Consider the following 21,343-nt stretch of genomic DNA (forward strand, 5'->3'; position numbering starts at 1 on the left):
TTAATAGGAAAAACCAGCTTATGAGACTGAGGGAATAGTCTACTAGTAGACCATGTCCTTAGCATTCATGAGACCCTGGGTTTAATTCTTTAGCACCAAAACAAACATAGCCAGTAGAATTTGCCTAGCTGGTTAATAGATGAATACTTCATTATAAAAATTTTCACTCAGCTATGGTGGAACATGCCTGTAACGCCAGCATTTGGGAGGCTGAGACAGAAAGATTCCGTATTTAAAGCAAGACTCTCACTCAAAAAACCAAAAACAAAATTTCATTCATTACTGTAAAAGTAGTAGTGTATTGTCCATCAGTTTTTTCTTGAGACAGAGTTTCACTGTGTAGTTCAGGCTGGCTTTGAAACTTGCAGTGATCCTCCTGCCTCATTGTTCCCAGTGTGGTATTACAGTCATCTGTCACTATACCCAACTAAGTTAAGTCTTTTAGGTTTTTTTTTTTTTTTTGAACCGGGGATTGAACTCAAACCCTTGCGCTTGCCAGGGAAGTGCTTATTCTACTGAGCCATCTCCCTGGCCCCTAAATTAAGTTATAAAATAATACTTTTTTGTTTCTGAGACAGGGTCTTGCTAGGCAGTTCAAGCTGACCTTGAACTCACTATGTAGCCAAGGCTGGTCTCAAATTCACAGCGGCCATCCTGCCTTAGCTTCCTGAGCGCTGGGATTATAGGCATGTGACACTAAACCTGGCTAAAATAATAATTCTAACAACAAAACTGAAATATATTTTCTGACACTGTTGAAAATGGTTTATATCATTAATTTCTTCTCTTTAAAAATGTCTATTACAGTCCTGGAAGTATAGCCTAGTGGTAAACGCTTAGCATGTGCAAGGCCCTGCTAACCTGAAAGGTTATTCAACAAAAGCAAAATACGTTTTTTATCTTGTCCACTGATGTGTACTAAATACCTACAGCAGTGTCCAGAAAATAAAGACGTTCAGTATTTGCCTAATAGACCAGTGAACTCACTGTAAGAACATTGTCTTCAAGTTTCCATTGCGTCTCCTGATAAGTCAGTTCTAAATCTAATTATTATTCCTTTGGAGGTAATTTTTTTCCTCTGTTTTTCTCTCTTTTTTTGCATGTGTAAGTTTGCTTACATGTACAATAAAACCTTGGTTTGTGGAAATTAATAGTCCACAGTATACCAAAGCAGTGAGAGAGAAAATAAGAGAATGAGTTGTGATCATGTGACACAGCATGATGCCACAATACTGTTTGTATTGCAAGACACCAGTCATTTATCAGAGGAACCTAAGACTGGGTCCAGCAATCCCATTCTTTATTTTTCTACTGTAAATTTGTACATTAGCATAATAATAGCCAGCTGTGCATCTCAATATCTTTCTCTGAGAGATACAGGAAGCAAATCTATGTGCTTACCTTAACACGTGGTATGATGAAGTGAAAAGTGTGTGCACAGGTACAAAAGTGGCCAAATAGGATTTTACCATTTGTGCTCCATATGACTTGGTTTTGTGTATGTTTACCTGACCATCACAGGGGGTCAGTTAGACCCATACCATAGCAGGATTTTTTAAAAAACTGTATTTAGTACAGGATCTTCAGGGTCTCACTACACAGCTTGGACTTGTGATCCTTTCCTGTTTTTCAGCCTCTCAAGCACTGGGATTACAGGCACATGCCACCATACCCAGTCTCAATCACTGTCTCAGCACACCCTGGGGCAGAGCCAGCATGGCAGGCTGGGGATCGGACCTCCAGTCCCTGCCTCTGCCAAAGCAGGCACTTTAATCTGCTAAGCTATCTAACTGGCCCCATACCAGGATTTGTTAAACATTTTCTTTTGATATTTCTGGTAGAAATATCCCAAATTAGTACAGTGGCACATAAAAAACAAGTTTTGGAGGTCAAAAGTGAATCATCAGGTTCCTCATGCGTGGGATGATGAAGATGACCTTGTATGGTAAAACGCAGGCTTTCATAACAGAAGAGTGGGTGGGGTTGGTGATGGGGATGGTGACAGTGATGGTGATGGTGACGGCTTGGACAGTGGCTACGTGGGCTGAGGTTCCTGTGACAGTGAAACAGCAAGAATCAACTAGAGACAGGGAACGCACACCTCCTTGATTCAGATGGGAGGAAAACAGCAATAAGAGTATGTATTTGACTAGTGAAAATGCTGCTAAATCGCTATGCAACCAAATGGAACAATCCAATATTAGAGCTGGGTCTGAAAATATAGTGAGGCTCCTGGCAACTTCTGAGCCTGTCAGCCCTTCTATACTATAGCAATCCTGAGCACCTCACTTGGCTGCATTTTCTTTGTTCTCTACTTCAGGCGCACAGCTGTGTGCTTTGTTGTCAGCTCTCCAGTGGTGTCAGGGGTCAGTCCCAGGCCCTCCTGTGTTCCGGGTGAGCACTCTGCCACTGATCACCTTCAGCTCAAGACAGACTTAGAAAAAGATCTGTTTTCTGAACAGAAAAACAAGACCTCTATTATTATTCCCTATTTATATAATTTTATATACTATCTATAAGCTTCTGCTGAAGATTGTAACACCTTAGCCCTCTTATAACCCCGCATACATACATGCACACATGTGCACACACATGATTCATTTCTCCATTTAACACCCACCCTGTAAAATCATAAATTTTGGTTAAATTAAGGTGAGTATTTAAATTACTAAAATAAAATACTATGTTCTAGCTGAGTTGTGCAGTGAACTGTGATTATATTTCTCTTTTTTTATTTTAGATTGAATTGTTTTGATTCTTAGCTTGTTCTTTATAACCCAAACCTAATTATCTCTCCAAATTATGCCCATTTTAGTATGAGCCGGCAGGCCAGCTGTGTCAGCTGCTTGGAAGCCCCTGGTCCCTGTGAGCGCATACCTTAGCCGTGCACATCTCAGAGCTCCATCTTCCTGGTCTGGTGCGGCCTGGTCTGGTGTGACCTCTGTGTCGTTGCTCCTGAGGCCTTGGAGAGGTGCCCTCTTGGGTTTTCCTATCTCTCTAGTCTGAGGAATTCCCATCCTATTTTCTGTTTTGAGGTTTCATTATTTTCTTGGTTTCTTTCTTCTGAAGGAGATTGTAATACAGTGGCTTCCTGTGAAAAAGTACATTTTGTTCTTTGTAAACCTTGCCTCTCTAAAATGCCTTTATTCCACGTGTACACTTAAATGATGCTCAATTTTGTTGGTGTTGTGCCTTTTTTTTTTTTTTTTTTTTTTGTAGCACCAGGGATTGAACTCAGGACCCTGCACTTGCCAGGCAGGTGCTTATTCTATGGAGCTATCTCCCCGGCCCTGTTGTGCTGTCATATGACTTTTATTTTCTTAAATCTTGTAGGATCTTTTCTGTCCCCCTGGCCTTCTTTTCAGGATGATCCCTGCTAGATATTTAGCAAGCTCTTGTGTTCTTTAGTTCTCAGAATTTTTTTTTTAAGACAGAATCTCTATGTACAGCTCAGGCTGGCCTTCAGCTCACTTTGTATTCCAGTCTAATCTCTAACAACAGTTCTTCTACCTCTGCCTTCCAAGTACTGGGATTATAGGCAGAAATTTTCTTATATTACTTACTTAATCATTTTCTCAGTTCTGTCCTTCTGGAATTCCTATTAGTTATCTATTAAATTTTCTAGATTGATTTGCTTAATTTTCTTCAGTTTTAACTCCCATTTTTAATCTAATCTTTTATTTCCACCTATTAGGACTTTTCTCAACTCCATCTTTCAAACATCTATTGAATTTTTTTCAGTTTCACATAATTTTTTATTTTCTGGAAACCTTTCATGTTCTTTATGTCTTTTTAGATTTCTGTTCGTTCATGGATGTAATGCTTTTACCTTTTTAATTTAACTTACACTTTTTGATAATTTCTTCCAATTGGTTTTTTATGCTCTGATATCTGTCTTTCAAGTTAGAAAGTTTCCCTCAATGCTGGAAATACTTAGCTATCCACCCATATTTAACATTGATAAGCTCTAAAACAATAAAAATGGTTCAAAGCTCTCAATGTAAGGTTGTCAATCTTGTCAACTGTTAGTATTGCTTTTATACTGAAGGACCCCAAAAGTACCTATTTCTTTATCTTTGAGCCAATCAGCTCCCCAAAAGAGAGACTCCCTTATTCCTGACTTATTGGTGTAAATTCATCTCCCAGATCTATGGGAAGCCATGGAGGGGAGTCTCCAGTACCTGTCACCCATCTCTCCAGTTTCAGGTAGCACCAGTGCTTCCATTCCTCCTGCTGTGCCATATGGCCCTTCATAGTCTTAAATCCTTTGCTTCACCATTACCCAGAGATTAAGTGGGAGTAGAATAAATAATCATCCTGTTTTGTGGGGAGAACATCTACGATGCTAACAGCATCTCCTATACACTTTTAATCAGTCCTGCCATTTTTTTAGTACCTTCCTTCCCTAACCCTTGGGAATAAATGAGGCTCTATCAGCTGGCCTCTTTTTGCCTGCTTCAGTGCTAGTGCCATAAGTTTTAGCTTTCTGTGTTTTTGCTAAGTCTGTTTCAAATTGTCCATTGTTTTCTCTTTCCCAGATTTTATAATCATTACTCATGCCATGTTCTCTTTTATTTTTCATTCCTTTAGTGCTGTTTTCATGGGGCTTCAAATAAAGGAGAAATGAATGCCAAGTGTTATGTTCAAAAGTAGAATACTACAGTTTAGATTGTTCTCCATTGCCTCTTCATTTACCTTTATCATGTATTTTCATCTTGGTCTTATTTCATGATTCTTTAAAACTCATGTGCCAAGAACTGTACAAAGAACTTTCATAGACTATCCAGCTTATGTCCCTCAACTACTCCATGAAGTACTATGAGTATAATACCTAAGATAGCAAACTGAGGCTTGCGAAGCTAACTGATTTATAAAGGGTTCACACAGCAGAAGGTCTGAGATGTAACCCAGATAGCTTGATTCTAGAATGTGTCTTCTTAAACAATATGCTTTTGTAGTTCTCTACACTGTACAGCTAAATTGGTTTATATAGTAATTTAAGTAGAAGATGTAAGTAAACATTTCACCTAAACTAAGAGGGTATTTCATTAGGCCTTTATGAAAGAAGATCATATAGTATTAGAGCTTCAAAGGCATTTAAAATTATCTGTGTTATAGGTGAGAAAATAGGAAAATCCTAACAGTTATATTATGTGCTTTGGAGCAAGCTCAAACACATAAAACCTGTGTGCATGCATACACATGCATGCGTGCATTAAATGTCATGTATACATGTATATGTAACTAGTAGCTAGATACAGAGGTATTTGTAACTTGATATAGAAGCATTTTAGATTATTTCAGATAAAGGCTATTTCAAAATACAAAATAGAAATTTAAAAATTGTTAATCTTTTATTTATTTCTGTATTTGGTACAGGGTCTCACTATGCAGCTCAAACTAGTGATTCTTCTGTCTCAGCCTCCATAGCACTGAGATTACAGGAGTACACCACCACTCCCAGTTTGGGTGGCCAGCATGGCACAGGGACTGGTGCCACACGAGGTACTGGGGTTCAAACCCAGGTCCTTGGCTTACGAGGCAGGCACCTAGAATGCTGAGCTATCTCCCCATCCCCAAATTAAAATATTTTAGAATGATAAATTTTTGGTTATACAGTAGATTCTATATTTATGCAATATAATTTGAACTGCACTGGTTCTTTGCCATGAAAGTACCCATGCACACTATGACTTTTCTCTTGTTTCCTACTTTTCTATTCCTAATATATTAACTAAGCAGTGTTTCATATTCCATTGTTATTAGTCTTCTAAATCAAATACAAGTATGAGAAGATGGACTTGGAAGTCTTTCTCAGAATAGTTCTAATTCAAACTGAATGAGATCAAGCTTTTATTTTTAACTTTTTCATGTATTCCTGGAGAATAAAGATAGGAACCATTAAGAAGCACATGTTTTTCTGGGCATTACTAACCTTCCATCGTAACTGCTAAGTGCACTTGTCATGGACTTAAAGCCATTAGAGGAAACAGTACTTGGATAGGCAGGATGGAGGTACATTAGCAATATGGAATAGTATTAAATTTAGAAACAAATCTAGCACAATTATTTTGGACTAAAAATAAAATAGGAAACTAATAAAATAACAAATCTTAAGTTTAACAGCAGCATAAGCTCATGTTATAAAAAAATGCATTCCATATGTGTGTGTGTGTATATATATATATATATATATATTTTTTTTTTTTTTTTTTTTTTTTTTTTTTTGAGACAGAAAATCACTTTGTAGCCCAGGCTGGCCTCAAATTCACAGTGCTTCTCCTATCTGAACATCCTGAGTGCTGGAATTATAGGTGTGTACCACCAAACCTAGCTCCATATATAATAAAGAATAGTATTAAAATGAATGAACAAAAGGATTATAAGACATATAAATCTTAAAACACTAAAAGGAAAGATTGATAACTTTGACTAAATAAACCTTTTCAAAGTTTTCTTTTTAAACAAAAAGTCAAAGGAAATCACAACTAGATAAATATTTCCAATAGATAAAAAGTTAATATCTAAAATTTGTAGATTTTTTTATATATAGATGAAAATATTGTGTACACTACAAGAAGAGTGTACTAAAGATGTAGATACAAATGGGTATGGTGATGCATACTAAAATTCCACCTCCCAGTTACTTGGAGGCTGAACAGGGCAATCTTAAGTTCAAGGAAAGCCTGTGCAACCTAGCAAGACCCTATCTCCAAATAAACAATAAAAAGGGCTGAGGATGCACCTCAGTTTAAGGTCCTTAGTTCAGTTTCTAATACCACACACACATGCACACATACACACAAAATTCTCAAAAAAAATACAAATGAACTATAAACATGAAACTGTTCAAGCTAGTTAAAAATGTCCATAGTGATAATTACATATTGAAGCAAAAATGAACTACCAATTTTACACATACTGTGGTTAATTGATAATGGGAAGAGCATAGTATACTGAGTGCCCCATTATCATGCAGTGCTGACCAACAGATAGATTGATAATGCTTTTGTTGTTTGGTTCTTTTTTTTTTTTTTTTTGCAAACTCCATGATTTTGTTCTTTCTAAATTAACAGATTAATTCTTTTAGACAAGTTTTAGACATACAGAAAAATGGAATGTAAAGTGTATAGAAGCTGGGTGTGGTGGCACACACCTGTAATCCCAGCACGCAGGAGGCTGAAACAGGAGGATTGTTGTGAGTTTGAGGCCAACCTTGGCCGCAAAGAGAGCTAAACTACATACAGAAACCCTGTCTCAATAAGACAAAAAAAAAGTATATAGAGAGTTCCCATAGACTCATTGACCACTCTGCCCCTATTTCTCCTATTATTGACAAATTGCAGTAGTGTGGTACATTCATTATCATTGGAAAGCCACTGTTGATACATCCATAGTTTACATTATGCCTCGTTCTCGTGCCATACAGCCTGTGGGTTTTCAAAAATGCACCGACATGTGTCTCCTACTACAGCATTGTACAGATGAGTTTTGCTACCCAAAACTCCCTACACTCCATCCAGTCATCACTTTACCCTGTTTCTGAGTCACTGGAAACTACTAATTTTTTTTACTATCCATATAATTTTGCCTTTTCCAGAATGTCATGTAGTTGGAATCATACAGAATGTTAGCTCTTCACATTGTCTTCGTTCTCTTAGGAAAAACCATTTAGGGTTTCCTTATGTTTTTTCATGGATCAGAGACTAATTTCTTTTAATTGCTAAACAATATTCCATAGTATGGATGCACTACAGTTTGTTTAGGTATCCCCCCATTGAAGGATATTTTGTTTGTTTTCAAGTTTTGACAATTATGAATAAAATTCTTATAAATATTCATGTGTAAGTTTTTGTATGGATGTTTCCATATCACTTATATAAATACTAAGAAGCATGATTGCAAACATTTAAGTCCCATAGACCCCTGTCCAGCCTTTGAGGCAGTGTATGAGAAGCTGTGAATTCCAAAGGGCTTGATGGCTCTGCCCTTGCTGCACAGTGTGTGCTTGCAGCTTTCATGGCTTCTCCCTTAGGCTGGCATTGCTTCTTTCTTGCAGCTTTCCTCAAATGATCCACATTCCTGGCTTCTCTAACCTTCTTGGGTTTCCACTGCACCTTCCGCTTCATATACATAGCTCCATACACTGCTTGCCCTCTCAAGAGCATACTGCCTGGCCTTCAGGGCCTTATTCTGAAAACTGGGTGGAAGCCTTTCTGACTGCAACACTAAAATCAACACTATGTGGATGATGCCAGAGTCTCCTGCTAGCTGGAGCAGCAGCCTGGCTTCTTTGTTTCTTGGCTATAGAAACAAGTACCTGGATCAAGTACCTGGATTGTTTATCACTGTGTTCCAATCTGGAGGAACAAATTCTTTAGGCTGCCCCATTCTGAAATATGGTGTTCTGGGGCTGTCTTCTCAAAAGTCTTTTCCTTTGCAATTCTGAGCCTGCAAAAGCTAGAGTTCTGCTGGTTCTTGTGATATTCCCAGATCATCGTTTCTGTTGTTTTATTCCTTCTCAAAAACCAAGTTTTCCTCTTTTCCATCTTTGCAGTCCACCACTTTATTGGAGCTCCCTTTCTTGCCAAACTCACAGTATTTTAAGTCATTCTGCTTGGTTCTTTGCTCTTGATTCTCTAGTTACAACTGGCTAAAATCCTTTAACAGTAGCCATGCCACTACCTCAACATTAAACTGCCTTGAAATTTCCTCTGCCAGATTAATTAGTCCACTGCCCTTAATCTCATCTCAGGCAAAATATCTGGGCAAGAGCAAAATGCAGAAAAATTTTCTGGCAAATTGACAAACATGATCCAGACTGCAACAGTCATCAGTCCTTCACAATAAAAACTTGAGCCTGGTCTTTACTGGCAGTATTTCCATCAGCATTCTGGACTTGTTAAATTAAAAAATGCCTTGTGCTAGCAAAAAAAAAAAAAAAAAAATGGGAAGAGGTAGAAGAGAAAGGGGGAAAAAAAAGGACTGAGACATGTTATGTGCCAATTTCCCACAATGAATCTAATCATTATGTATTGCAAACAGGTACTAATAAAAAATAAAAGAAAAATAAAGCCTAGGTAGATGCCCCACTCCCAATTTAAGCAGGGAACCCTGGAATGTCTTTTCAAAAAATGAAATAAAGCTTCTGTTTAAAAAATGGGGACAGCGTCCTAGTTTCCGGTTCCAGCAGCACCGGGATCCGAGTCGAGATGGAGGAAGATGCCATCGGAGGCTCCCGCTCGCTGGGGACGGAGGGTCGCGCCGGGGCTGCGGCCTAGAGGCTCGGGCTTGGAGCGCGCATCGGACACGGGAGAGCCGCTGGGGTCTGAGAAGCTGTTCAGGTGCAATGGAGGACAAACGCAATATCCAGATCATCGAGTGGGAGCACCTGGACAAGAAGTTCTATGTGTTTGGTGTGGCCATGACAATGATGATCCGTGTCAGTGTCTATCCATTTACCCTCATCCGTACGTGGCTCCAGGTTCAGAAGGGAAAGAGCCTGTACCATGGAACCTTTGATGCTTTTATCAAGATCCTGCGAGCAGATGGTGTGACGGGCCTGTACCAGGGCTTCCTGGTCAATACCTTCACCCTTATCTCTGGCCAGTGTTATGTCACCACCTATGAGCTCACCCAGAAATTTGTAGCTGACTACAGTCAGAGCAACACAGTCAAATCACTGGTGGCGGGGGGCTCAGCCTCCCTTGTGACCCAAAGCATCACTGTGCCCATCGACGTGGTGTCCCAGCACCTCATGATGCAGCGCAAGGGTGAGAAAGTGGGCCGCTTCCAGGTGCGTGGGAACCTAGAAGGACACAGGGTTGTTGCCTTTGGCCAGACTAAGGACATCATCAGGCAGATCCTGCGGGCCGAATGGCTTCGCGGCTTCTACCGAGGCTATGTGGCTTCACTGCTTACCTATATCCCAAACAGTGCTGTCTGGTGGCCCTTTTATCACTTCTATGCAGAGCAGCTCTCGCACCTGTGCCCTAAGGAGTGCCCTCACATCATCCTTCAAGCCATCTCCGGGCCCCTGGCTGCGGCCACTGCCTCCATCCTCACCAACCCCATGGATGTCATCAGGACCCGTGTGCAGGTTGAAGGCAAGAGCTCCATCATACTGACTTTCAGACAGCTGATGGCAGAAGAGGGGCCTTGGGGCCTCATGAAGGGTCTCTCAGCCAGGATCATCTCAGCCACACCCTCCACCATTGTCATCGTGGTAGGCTACGAGAGCCTCAAGAAACTCAGCCTGCGCCCCGAGCTGGTGGACTCGAGACACTGGTAGACATGGCGGGCCGAGTAGCTTGCTGTTTCCCACACTACGCTGGGCTGGGGGCAAAGCAGGAGAGCAAGTGCCCTCTCAGATGTGCCCAACCCATCCCCATCCCTGTGTGGGGCCAGGTGGCCTGACTAGGATGGGGCAGAGACTTTGAATTGCTCTTGCTGAAGAGGTTCCATGCCCGGCTCCCCTGCCTCTACTACTATTTTTAATTCTCCTCCTGAACTGGGCTGCCTCATTCAGTCCCTGGACTCAGTCCTGCCCTGAGGATCCCACCCACCTCACCCTGCTAGCTCTCTCTGGCTTCCTTTGTATCTGTCCTGAGGCAGGGAGAAGAGCCTTGCAGACAGCTCACTTACTACTTCTGGGTCCTCCTCTTGGGTTTCCAGCCCAGACTCTTAAGCAGCTGCTCCCATCCCTCTCCTGCTTCATCTCTTATACTTGCTTTTTTAAAATTTGGGACTGTGTTGCTTCTCCCTGCCTCTCCGGGCAAGCTGCAAGGCGTTTTCACACAGGGAGTATGGCTCTGCAGAGCCCTCAGCCTCTTTTGAGGAGTTACTAGGATAAGGAAAAAAGTTGATAGTTTATTTTATGTGTGTATTTTTTAAGAATCTCTGAACTAAGCTATTATCTTAGTCCTCTAGGGCACCAGTCCTGCTGTCAGAGCCTACCCTTTCCTCAGACAGGTAGAAAATGTCATGTAGCTTTTTCCTCAATCCCAGGTTCCTGTCCCTTCTGTATCCTTTCAGCATCCCTTCAGTCCCAGCAGCCCTCGTACCATGTGAGCTGTTGGCTTCCCCAGGCATAGGTGGACAGCACCATTCTAAGTAGAACAGGCTGTCTGGAGCACACTGGACTTGGAGTACCACCCTGGAAGGTCTGGTCAAGACAGCAGTTGGTTTGGAAAGCCATGAAAGGCTATGTGTCGCCTACTGTATCTCCTCAGGCCACTGAGCCAAGCCTAGGAGAGAACAGTGGAAGTCCTCACAGCAGGCAGCCATAACACATGCAGTATGTGCCAGTTGCTCAGACTCATGGCCAGAGATGTTGAACTGCTCTTGGGGTGTGGAATGTTTCTTTTTTCTTCCCCCTGGATGTGAAGAGTCTTCCTAGTCATGGCACCCAGTGCTTGCAAGAGAATAAAGAACAGTTCAGGGAGTCATCCAATACCAGGACCACTGCATTCACCAACCAGATACTGCCAAGATTACCTGAGATGCTCTCCTCAGGAGCTCAGAGATGGCGCTCCTTCCCTGCCTCATCCTCCCTGCTCCACCTCCTCCACCAAACCTGTGTTATGGGCTGAAAGATGCTGTAAATGGAACGAGAAGACAGTCAAGCTCTGCCTTCCTACTTGAGACATTTGGCCTAAATGATCCTTAAATCTTTTTTAATGGTCCCATCACAGGAAAGGCTACAGTGCCAATGGGAAAGGTGCTAGCTACCTGAAGCCTTGATTTCTTATGACTGTGCTACATTGTTCTATCCTGGCCAGGGAAGAATCTGAAAACCATCTTTCTTTCTTTCTTTCACATTTTTTTTCTTTCTTTCACATTTTAACAGCATATAATCTAATGGAATATATACTACTTTTGTTTTTTAAATATGAATTCCCAAGGTAATACCTTAACTATTACAGTCTCTCTTTTTTTATACCAAGAATCGAACTCAGGACCTTGCGCTGGCCAGGCAGGCACTATGCTGCTGAGCTATATCACTGGTTGAAAACCATATTTCTGTAACTAAATTACTACCTGCCACTCCTCATCTTAGGCCCATTTTTCAAGTTTCTCTCCCATTCTCTTAGTTTTTCTTTGTCCCTTCCTGTACTTTATCAAGAGAACCTTTCAATTTCTAAATTCTAGCCCTTCAGTTTCTAAATGGCCAACCAAGGAGTTGAGGCCACAGATCATTTGAATCTTGTGTCCCTCACACACTTCTTCATCCCAAGAACCACCAACATCATGGGCCAAGGGCCCTCCTCTTTAAGCTTTTCCTAGTAAGACTTTTGGAGGGGCTGGTGAGATGGCTCAGTGGTCTAAAGCACCTACTTGAAACAAGCTTGGCAAAGCACAGGGACCTCGGTTCAATCCCCCAGCACCACATGCCAGCCCACCCCGCCCCGTGGTGGGCTGAGCTGGCCACACACACACACACATTAAAAAAAAGAAAGAAAGACCTGTGGAGATTGGCTTTCTTGGTTTCACGGTTTTTTTCTCCCTTAGTCTTCCATCCTTTCCCACAATGACAAGTGAGCAAAGGAGCATGGACAGGACAGGCATGGTGGCACCAGCCTGCAGACCCCAGCACCTGGGAGTGTGGAGCAGGAGGAAGCCAAGTTCAAGTCGATCAGAAAGTGTCAAGGACAGCAGTGTCTCTCTCCCCCAGACTCCTTCCCTACGAGTCCTGTCTTTCAGTCTTTCTTATTCATTCTCCCTTTCCTTTCCCTCTCTGTTTAGAACGATGATGTATATGGAACTAAAGAACTGAAAGAGAAAAGAGAGAGAAAAAGAAAAAAAATAATAATAACACCTAAACTGGGCCCCATTTTCTTTTAATACTTTGAAGGACCGGGATTAGGTTTAAAATAAGTCTGGGTAGGGATGGGACAGTGGACTTATGTTTTCGTAAAACTGGAGACCAAAGCAGCTGGAAGTTGTAATGTGTTGGTTGGTAGCGAAAACTAAAAAACAAAAACACATACACACGAAAACAAAACTTGGAGGGACTGGGAGACAGGCAACCTGAGTGGAGTACTGGACAGGGAAATGAAAATGCTGATTCATTTAAAATGATAAAATGGAATCTTGTGAATACTGTACTAGCGAATATTCTGTTGCACTGTACAAAGTCTCTGAAGTGAAATTAAAAGTTTTTATTGACCCCGAAAAAAAAAATGGGTTTTAAAAATTTGGTAATGTTTTGTTGAGAATTTTTCCATCTTCCCTTAAGAGAGCTACTGATCACTAGTCTTCTTACAGTGTCCTTGGTTCTGGTATTTGGATAATGTTCCACTCACAATGAATTAGGGATGAGTGCTGGGGAGATAGCTCAGTAGAATATGCACTTGCCTGGCAAGTACAAGAGTCTGAGTTCAATCCCTGGTTCTGAAAAAAAAAAAAAAAAAAAAAAAAAAAAAAAAAAAAACAATGAATTTGGAAGTATTGCCTTTACATTTGTTTTCTGAAAGACAGCACACAGAATTGATATAAAGTCTTCTTTAAACATTTAGTAGAACTGATCAGTAACTCCACTTGGAAATGCTTCTTTCAGTTGTGGAAAGTTAATTATTGATTCAATCTCTTTAACAGATACATGACTCTTTGAGTTCCTATGCTCCCCCGCCACTACATACACACACAGTATTGTGGATTGAGCCCATGGCCTTTGCACTGAGCCACATGCAAAGCCCTTTTAAATTGTTTTAAATTTGGAGAGAGAATCTGTACTCAGTTGCCCAAGCTAAGCTCAAACTTTTTGTCAGTTTTTTGCCTCAGTCTCTCAGAGTTCTGGGATTACAGTAGTGCACCATTGTGCCTGGCTTTAATCATCTGTTTCTTCTTGCTTCAGTTTTGATTATTTTTCAAAACGCTTTTTCATTTAGGTTATCATGTTTGTGGACATAACATTGATAAAAAATTAGAAATGTTAATGAAGATATTAACATGTGTTAAACTAATGTTTACTGGGGAAATGCTCATATATGTCAACTGTGTAAAACTCTGGTGACAGTGGTGTACACACATGCATCCTCTGTCTCAGTTGTACCTGGGGCCTCTAGGCTTGGACATTCAGTTGCACAGACATTCTACAGCTAAAAGCTCCTGAGGCTGCTTTGCTTCTCAAGCCTTGTAGGTGAAGAGGCCTGTAGGGAGGGAGATTGGAGGGCCATACCATCATGCTCTGCTCCCTGCTCCCAGGGAGCAGGAGTCCAGGACAGTGTCAGAGCTTGGCACATGTCCTGCGGGGTTTGGTTTGTGACTGTAGTTAAAAGACTGTAAGATCCAGAACCTATCAGTAGCTGCCAAAGTAAGAAAGATTACTCTGGTGGCATGTGACACTTTCCCACTGGAGGGCAAAAGTAAGGTATATGCTTCTTATCCTCCAAATTTAAGCTCTGGAGAAAAAGTCATCTTGAAAGGAGCCCCACTGAAGGGAACCACTTTGTGGACCAACTCAACCACCACAGGGCCGAAAAGTGCTTCAGAGTTCAGGGATGGCAACAGCACTCCTAAGTTTGCTGCCTAATTAGGGCTTGTAAACCTGTCACCTGTTTAGTGACATCACACCAGGGACAGCTTAGTAGGATTTTACTTCTCCACTCTCCCCTCCCTTCTGTCTGTAGCCACGGAAGGGCCCAAAACGCAGCTACAAAGTACAAAAAGGAGTAAAGAAAAAGGAAAAGAAATTTATAGTAGTGCTTCATTGCAACCTTTCAAAGCTGAAGCAGTGGTCTCAACTTGTATAAATTTACCCTTTGTTTGTAGTAGTACCTGCATCTTCTAATCTGTTCCCTTGATCCTCAAGGTTTTTTTGTTTTTGTTTTTTTGCCAGTACTATGTTGATTTTATCACTGTAATTTTGTAGTATAATTTCAAGGATTGTAATGTCTCGTGCCTTGCTGGTCCTCTGGAATCCTCTTTGATCTTTTTTTCAGGTACTGTAATTGTAATTGTAAAGATCTTTTACTTCCTTAGTCAGGTTAATTCCTAGGTATTTCATTTATTTGAATGGTATTGTGAAGGGTATTGTTTCTCCAATTTGTCTCTCACTGTATTTGTTATCTGTGTAGAGAAATGCTATTGATTTTTGGGTATTGACTTTGTAACCTGCTATGCTACTGAATTTGCTTATTCATTCTAAAATCTGCTTCTTTTTTGCCGGAACTGGGGATTGAACTCAGGCCCTTGCGCTTGCCAGGGAAGTATTTATTCTATTGAGCCATCTCCCCGGCCCCTCTAGGAGCTTCTTGGTGGAGTTTTTTGAGTCTTCCAAGTAGAGTATCATGTCATCTGCAAATAATGTGAGTTTAACTTCTTCTTTACCTATTTTTTCTCCTTTTATCTTTCTTTCTTGTGTGATGGCTCTAGCTAATGATTCCAGAACTATATTGAATGGGAGAGTGATAAAGGACATCCTTGTCTTGTACTGGATTTGAGAGTAAAGATTTAAGTTTTTCCCCACTTAGAATTATGTTGGCTGTTGGCTTGTCATAGGTGACTTTTATCAGATTGAAGTAGAGGCCATCTATTCCAATTTTCTGTAGGGCTTTGATCATGAATGAGTGTTGGACTTTGTCAAAAGCCTTTTCTGCATTAATTGCCATGATCATGTGATTTTTGCTCTATTGATACAGTATATTACATTTATAGATTTGCGTATACTGAACCATCCTTGCATCCCTGGGGTGAATCCTACTTGGTCATGGTGTATCATCTTCTCGATGATTTGCTATATTCTATTTGCTAGGATTTTATTGAGGATTTTTGCATCTATGTTCATGAGGGAGATGGCCTATGAGCCTACCTGGCAAGCACAAGGTCCCAAGTTTGATCCCCAGTACCAGACCAAAAAAAAAAAAAAAAAAAAAAAGAAGAAGAAGAAGAAAAGAAAACTTATAAAGCATTCCTTTCTTTAATTTTGTAAGTCTTTACTGTAGAATAGCTCAGGATGTCAGTTCCGTTCTAAGTAACAGAACCAATAACTAGGCAAGGAAATGTAATTTGGATTATAAAATTCTTGCTTTAATAAAAATTCCTTAAGCAGTACAAAAATATAAATAAATAAATCTTCTCTTTAAATTTCTTGTAGAATTAAGCTGTGAATCTATCTGGATGTGTGAGCTTTTCTTTGTCGGTAATTTTTTTTTTAACATTTTCAATTTCATTGACTGATACTGAGTTGCTTAGAGTTTTTATATCTTCTTGATTGAGTTTTGGTAATTTGTACCTTTCTTGGAATCTGTCCATTTCTTCTGTGTCTTCGATTCTGTGAGAGTAAAGATTTATGATCTTCTGAATTTCCACAGGATCCTTAGTAATTTCACCCTTTTCATTCCTTATTGCTTGAATTTGAGTTTTTTCTTTCTTTTTTTCCCCCACTTATGTATTTAGCACAGGGTCTCCCTACACAGCTCAGACTCATAGCGGTCCTCCTGTTTTTCAGCCTCCTCAGCGCTGGGATTACAGGCATGCACTGCCTCGCCAGGACTCAATCACCAGCTCAGTGGTCCCCAGGAGCAGGGCTGGCGGGGCATGTGGAAAAGAGGATTGAGCCCTGGTCCCTGTGCTTACCGAAGCAGGTGCTCTTTCCTCTTTTTAATGAAGTCAGCTAGGGTTTTCTCAATTTTATTTAATCTTTCAAAGAACCAGATTTTTCATTCATTAATTCTTTGTATTGTTTTCTTTGTCTCAGTTGCATTAATTTCTGCTCTAATCTTTATGATTTCTTCCCATCTTTGGGCTTTGGGCTGGGTTTGCTCTTCTTTTTCTAGAAGCTTGAGGTGCAGCATTAGGGTATTTATTTGTTCTCATTCTGTGTTCCTAACATGAGTTCACTGCTGTGAATTTACCTTTAAAAACTGCTTTCATCACATCCTACAAATTCTGGTAAGTTGTACTTGAATTTTCATTAGCTTGTAGATATTGTTTAATTTCATCTGTAATCCATTGGTTGCTGAGGAGGGTGTTATTTAATTTCCATATGTTTGTGGGGTTTTTGTGGTTTCTTTTGTTATTAATTTTCAGTTTCATTGCACTGTGGTCAGATAATGTGCATGGGATAATTTCTGTTCTCTTGCACAGACTGAAGCATGACCTATGGACTAGTATGTGGTCTATCTTAGAAACCGTTCCATGTGCAGCTGAAAAGAATGTGTATTCAGATACTGTTGGGTGGAAAATCTGTATATGTCCACTAAGTACATTTCTTCAAAGGTCTGGTTCAGTTCTGCTACTTCTTTGCTAATTTTTTGTCTGCTTGACCTATCTTTTTGAGATAAGGGGTTGGTTTTTTTTTATTATTTACTGTGCACTTTTATTTGTAAATTAATCTCATACCACTTAAACAATACACAAAAACAAGTAGGTACATAGACATTACATATAATATACCCATAGAGATAAGGGGTTGTTAAGGTCCCCTGTTAAGATTGTGGTATTGGATATTAGATTTTTCATGTCCATTAAAATTTGTCAATGTCGGCCAAATAGCTCAGCAGATTAAAGCACCTGCCAACAGGAACAGGGGCTGGTGGTTTGATCCCCGGGCCTGCCTGCCAGCCCTGACCCTGGATGTGTTGAGACAGCAATTGAGACTGGGTGCAGTGGCATGTGCCTGTGATCCCAGCTTTTGGGAGGCTGTAAACAGTCAGATCATTACAAGTCTGATCTAGTAGTGAGACCCTGAACACCCTGTAGAGCCTTCCCTAAAAATACAAAAATTTTTTTTTCTTATATAGTTGGGTGCTCCCATATTTGGTGCACACATATTTATGACTATTATCTCTTCCTTTTGTATTTTTCCTGTAACCAGTATATAGTACCATTCTTTATTTCATTTGATCATTCTTGGTTTGAAGTTCAATTATCTATGAACAGGATTACTACCTCTGCTTTTTTCTGAGGTCCTGGGACATATTGTTTTCCATCCTTTGACTTTCAGCCTATGAATTTTCTTATGAGTTAAATGTATTTATTGTATACAGCATATTTTTGGATTTTGTTTCTTAATCCACTCTGCCAATCTATTTCTTTTAATTGGTGTATTGAGTCCATTTACATTGCTGGTTATAATTGATATGTATTGACTTATGTTTGTCATTTTATTTTCCTGCTGTAGGTTATCTACTTTTCTCCTGTGTTGAATTGTTTGCCCTATTTGGTGGGTTCCTTCCATTCTCATTCTTGGAGTTGTAGTCATTTTGATCCCTTTCTAAAAAAATCCTTCAGTACTCTATATAGGGTTGGCTTGGTCATCATGAAATTCTTTAGCCGTTCTTTGTTGTGGAAATATTTCACTTCTCCATTAAACTTGAAAGAGAATTTTGCAGGGTATATCAGTCTATGTTGGAATTTGTTTTCTTACAGGATTTGAAGTACTTTGCCCCATGCTCTTCTTGACATGATGGTTTGTAAGGAAAAATCTGTCATTATTTTGATGGGTTTTCCTTTAAATGTGATCTGTTTCTTTTCTCTAGCGGCTTTTAATATGCTGTTCTTGTGATGAATTTCTGAGATCTTGAGGATTGTATGTCTGGGTGTGGTTTTAATTGGGTTGATATTATTTGGAGTTCTACATGCCTCAGTTACCTGAATGTCAGATTGTTTCCCCATATTTGGGAAGTCCTCTGCTATTCTACCTATATTCCTTTTATATCATTTGTTTTGACTCCTTCTATCTCACTGATGCCCATTAATCTTATGTTGCTCATCTTTGTATCATCTTGCAGCTGTTGAATTATTAGTTCCTGGATCTTAGGTGTTTTTAAGAGACCTTTCCTTACCTTTTCACTAGCTGCAGCAGTGTCTTCAAGGTCTGAAAGTCTATCTTCACTTTCATTCAGACAGTTTTGCCTACTTTTAATTGAGTTTTTAATCTCCTGAATATCTCTTTGAATCTGCTTCATGCATTCTATTTCTTTTCTATATTGCTCATTCAAGATTTCCAATATTTTTCTATTCTCCTCTTTTATGTATTTAGTTAGGGTCTACAGAGTCTTACTACACAGATTGGACTTGCAGTAATTCTTCCTGCTTTTCAGCCTCCCAAGCACTGGGATTACAGGCATGCACCACCACGCCGGATCTCAATAGCTGTCTTAGTACACCACAGGGGTGGGACCAGCATGGCAGGCCAGAGATTGAACACCTAGCCCCTGTGTCTGCCTAAGCATGCACTTTAATCTGCTGAGCTATCTGGCTGGCCCTCACTCCTCTATTTTTCTTTTTAATCAATGTCTTCTTTAGAAATGCTTTGCAATAATCTTTCATTATAGCTATCATTTCTTTTTTTACTTGGGAGATTATTTCTGATCTGATTTCCTCTATACCCTTCTGCAGTAGTTTGTTTTCTTTCTTTCTTTTTTTTTTTTTTTTTTTTTTGGTGGAACTGGGGATTGAACTCAGGCCCTTGTGCTTGCCAGGGAAGCACTTATTCTACTGAGCTATCTCCCCGGCCCCATTTTCTTTTTCTGCAGTAGTTTCTTTACTTCAGATGCTATTATTTCAGAGATTTTAAATATGTGACTTCTAATTTCTTCTATGCTAGTGTCTCCTGCATTTGTTCTGGGTGAGCTTGGGGCCTAAGCATGCATTTTGCTTCTTCTCTTTGTCACTTGATATTTCAAAGAGAAGACTTTATTTTTATTTCTGTGATGCTTTTCGTTAAAGTTGAGTAGTAGTTAGATGTATCACTATGACCAAAGCCTCCCTGTAAAGAGTCTGTTCTTTAGGTATCTCTTGTACTTCAGAGATTCTTGGTGTGTGTGTGTTTGTGTGTGTGTGTGTGTGTGTGTGTGTGTGTGTGTGTCCCAAGATTTTGCCCTCTCAATTGAGAGTGAGACTTTGGTTTCTGCTTGGTACTGTCCTCTGTCCTTCATTGTAGGGCTTTGGTGAGGTTATTACCCAAGGACCTCCTGATATTATTTCCCAAGAAAGAACATGTGGTTAAGGCAGATATAGTTTTCTATTTACAGTAATACAATTAACAACACACATAATGGTAGCGAGATTTAGCAATTGACAAACTTTTGTAGTTAATGGGTTTATATTTTAGGCCATAAGAGCAAACATTATGGCTGTGTAGCTAAGCAGATATTTAATTGGGAATTTGTATTTAAGTTAGTTCCCCTAAATTCTGTCTGGTTTCCTTCTCTTGATGTACATGGAGTCCTCCAGGCAGATTAGTTCACCCCAGTTACCTGTTGCCACCTCTGTCTTGAGGAGATGCTCTCGTGGATCTGAGTCTAGGTCTGTGCCCCACTGGGCCTAGCAATATGATTCAGCTCACCGGGTTGGGATCTATCAAACTGGAACTTGACCAGCTGGGCCTGGCTTGGGTCTGTGCTCAGCTTCTGGTTTTGTGCTCAGCGTCACCCCATAGAAGTGAATCCACTGGGTCCTGCTGGCTGGATGTTCTGTTCCTGGTTTAGCTCCCTGGCTCTAGCACCTAGCTGCTCTGCAGGGAGTTCTGCTACAGGGTCTGAAACCAAGCCTCGCTGCTGAAGTTCCACTCTGCCCAGTCCCAAACCAACCCAGGAGAGGTAAATTTTGGCTTACAGTTTTCAGAGGACTCAGTCTTTGACTGGTTGGCTCTAAGGCAGAATAGTGTTAGAAAAGGGGATAGTGAAAGAAAGTGGCTCACCCCATAGCAGTCAAGAAGCAGAGACAGAAGAGCCAAGGACAGGACTACCCACTTCCAGTTCTCAGTCCCAGTGACCCATCCACACACGGGTCACCTCCTAACAATACGTTCAGCCATGAGCTCACCAGTGGATGAATCCACCATGAGGATAGCACCTCTATTATACAATCACCTTCCAATGCATGAGACTTTTGGGGGACATTTTAAAGCTAAGCCATGGCAGCAGTTAATCTGCCTTTCTTGGTTGTAGATGGCCAAGCAGAGGCTACACACACACAGATTTGACTTGCTGTGAAGAAATTCCATCATTACTTCAGATTGGGAATTGGGCTGCACCTAGATATGCAGACCCCCTCCAGCCCCTTGACATTTTTGTGATTTTTATACTCAAAGTGTGGGTTGTATGTAATGGACTATTTAGAGACCATGATAGTTAGGCCAAGTCTTTACCTCTATGCTTATTCCATGTTTTGGAAGAGCAACACACATTTCAGAAGTTCAAAAGACAAGAATTAGGATGAAGTCAATGAAAGAATGTTGTAGGACTGATTATGATTGATTAGTAAGTGAATGGTACAATTGGATAGGTTTTAAAACCCCTGTGTCATGCAGGGGCCAGTGTGTAGCTCAATGCTAGAACACTTTTCCAGCACAAGGGACCTATATTTGGTCCCTAGTACTGAAAAAAAAAAAAAA

The 21,343-nt window shown here is 40.4% G+C and overlaps 2 protein-coding genes across 2 annotated transcripts in view; both read left to right on the forward strand.

The window, feature by feature from the left end:
- The window catches only part of Ccdc158 (coiled-coil domain containing 158), an 84,509-nt gene that overhangs the window by 41,141 nt on the left and 22,025 nt on the right, over nt 1-21,343 (forward strand).
- On the forward strand, nt 9,200-12,293 carry LOC101589790 (solute carrier family 25 member 44). Its single transcript, XM_023707685.1, has one exon. It carries the CDS (start codon nt 9,350-9,352, stop codon nt 10,289-10,291), a length of 942 nt encoding a protein of 313 aa, XP_023563453.1. The 5' UTR covers nt 9,200-9,349; the 3' UTR covers nt 10,292-12,293.

The sequence above is a fragment of the Octodon degus genome, unplaced genomic scaffold (assembly GCF_000260255.1).
Source record: "Octodon degus isolate 3935 unplaced genomic scaffold, OctDeg1.0 scaffold00305, whole genome shotgun sequence".
NCBI classification, from domain to species: domain Eukaryota; kingdom Metazoa; phylum Chordata; class Mammalia; order Rodentia; family Octodontidae; genus Octodon; species Octodon degus.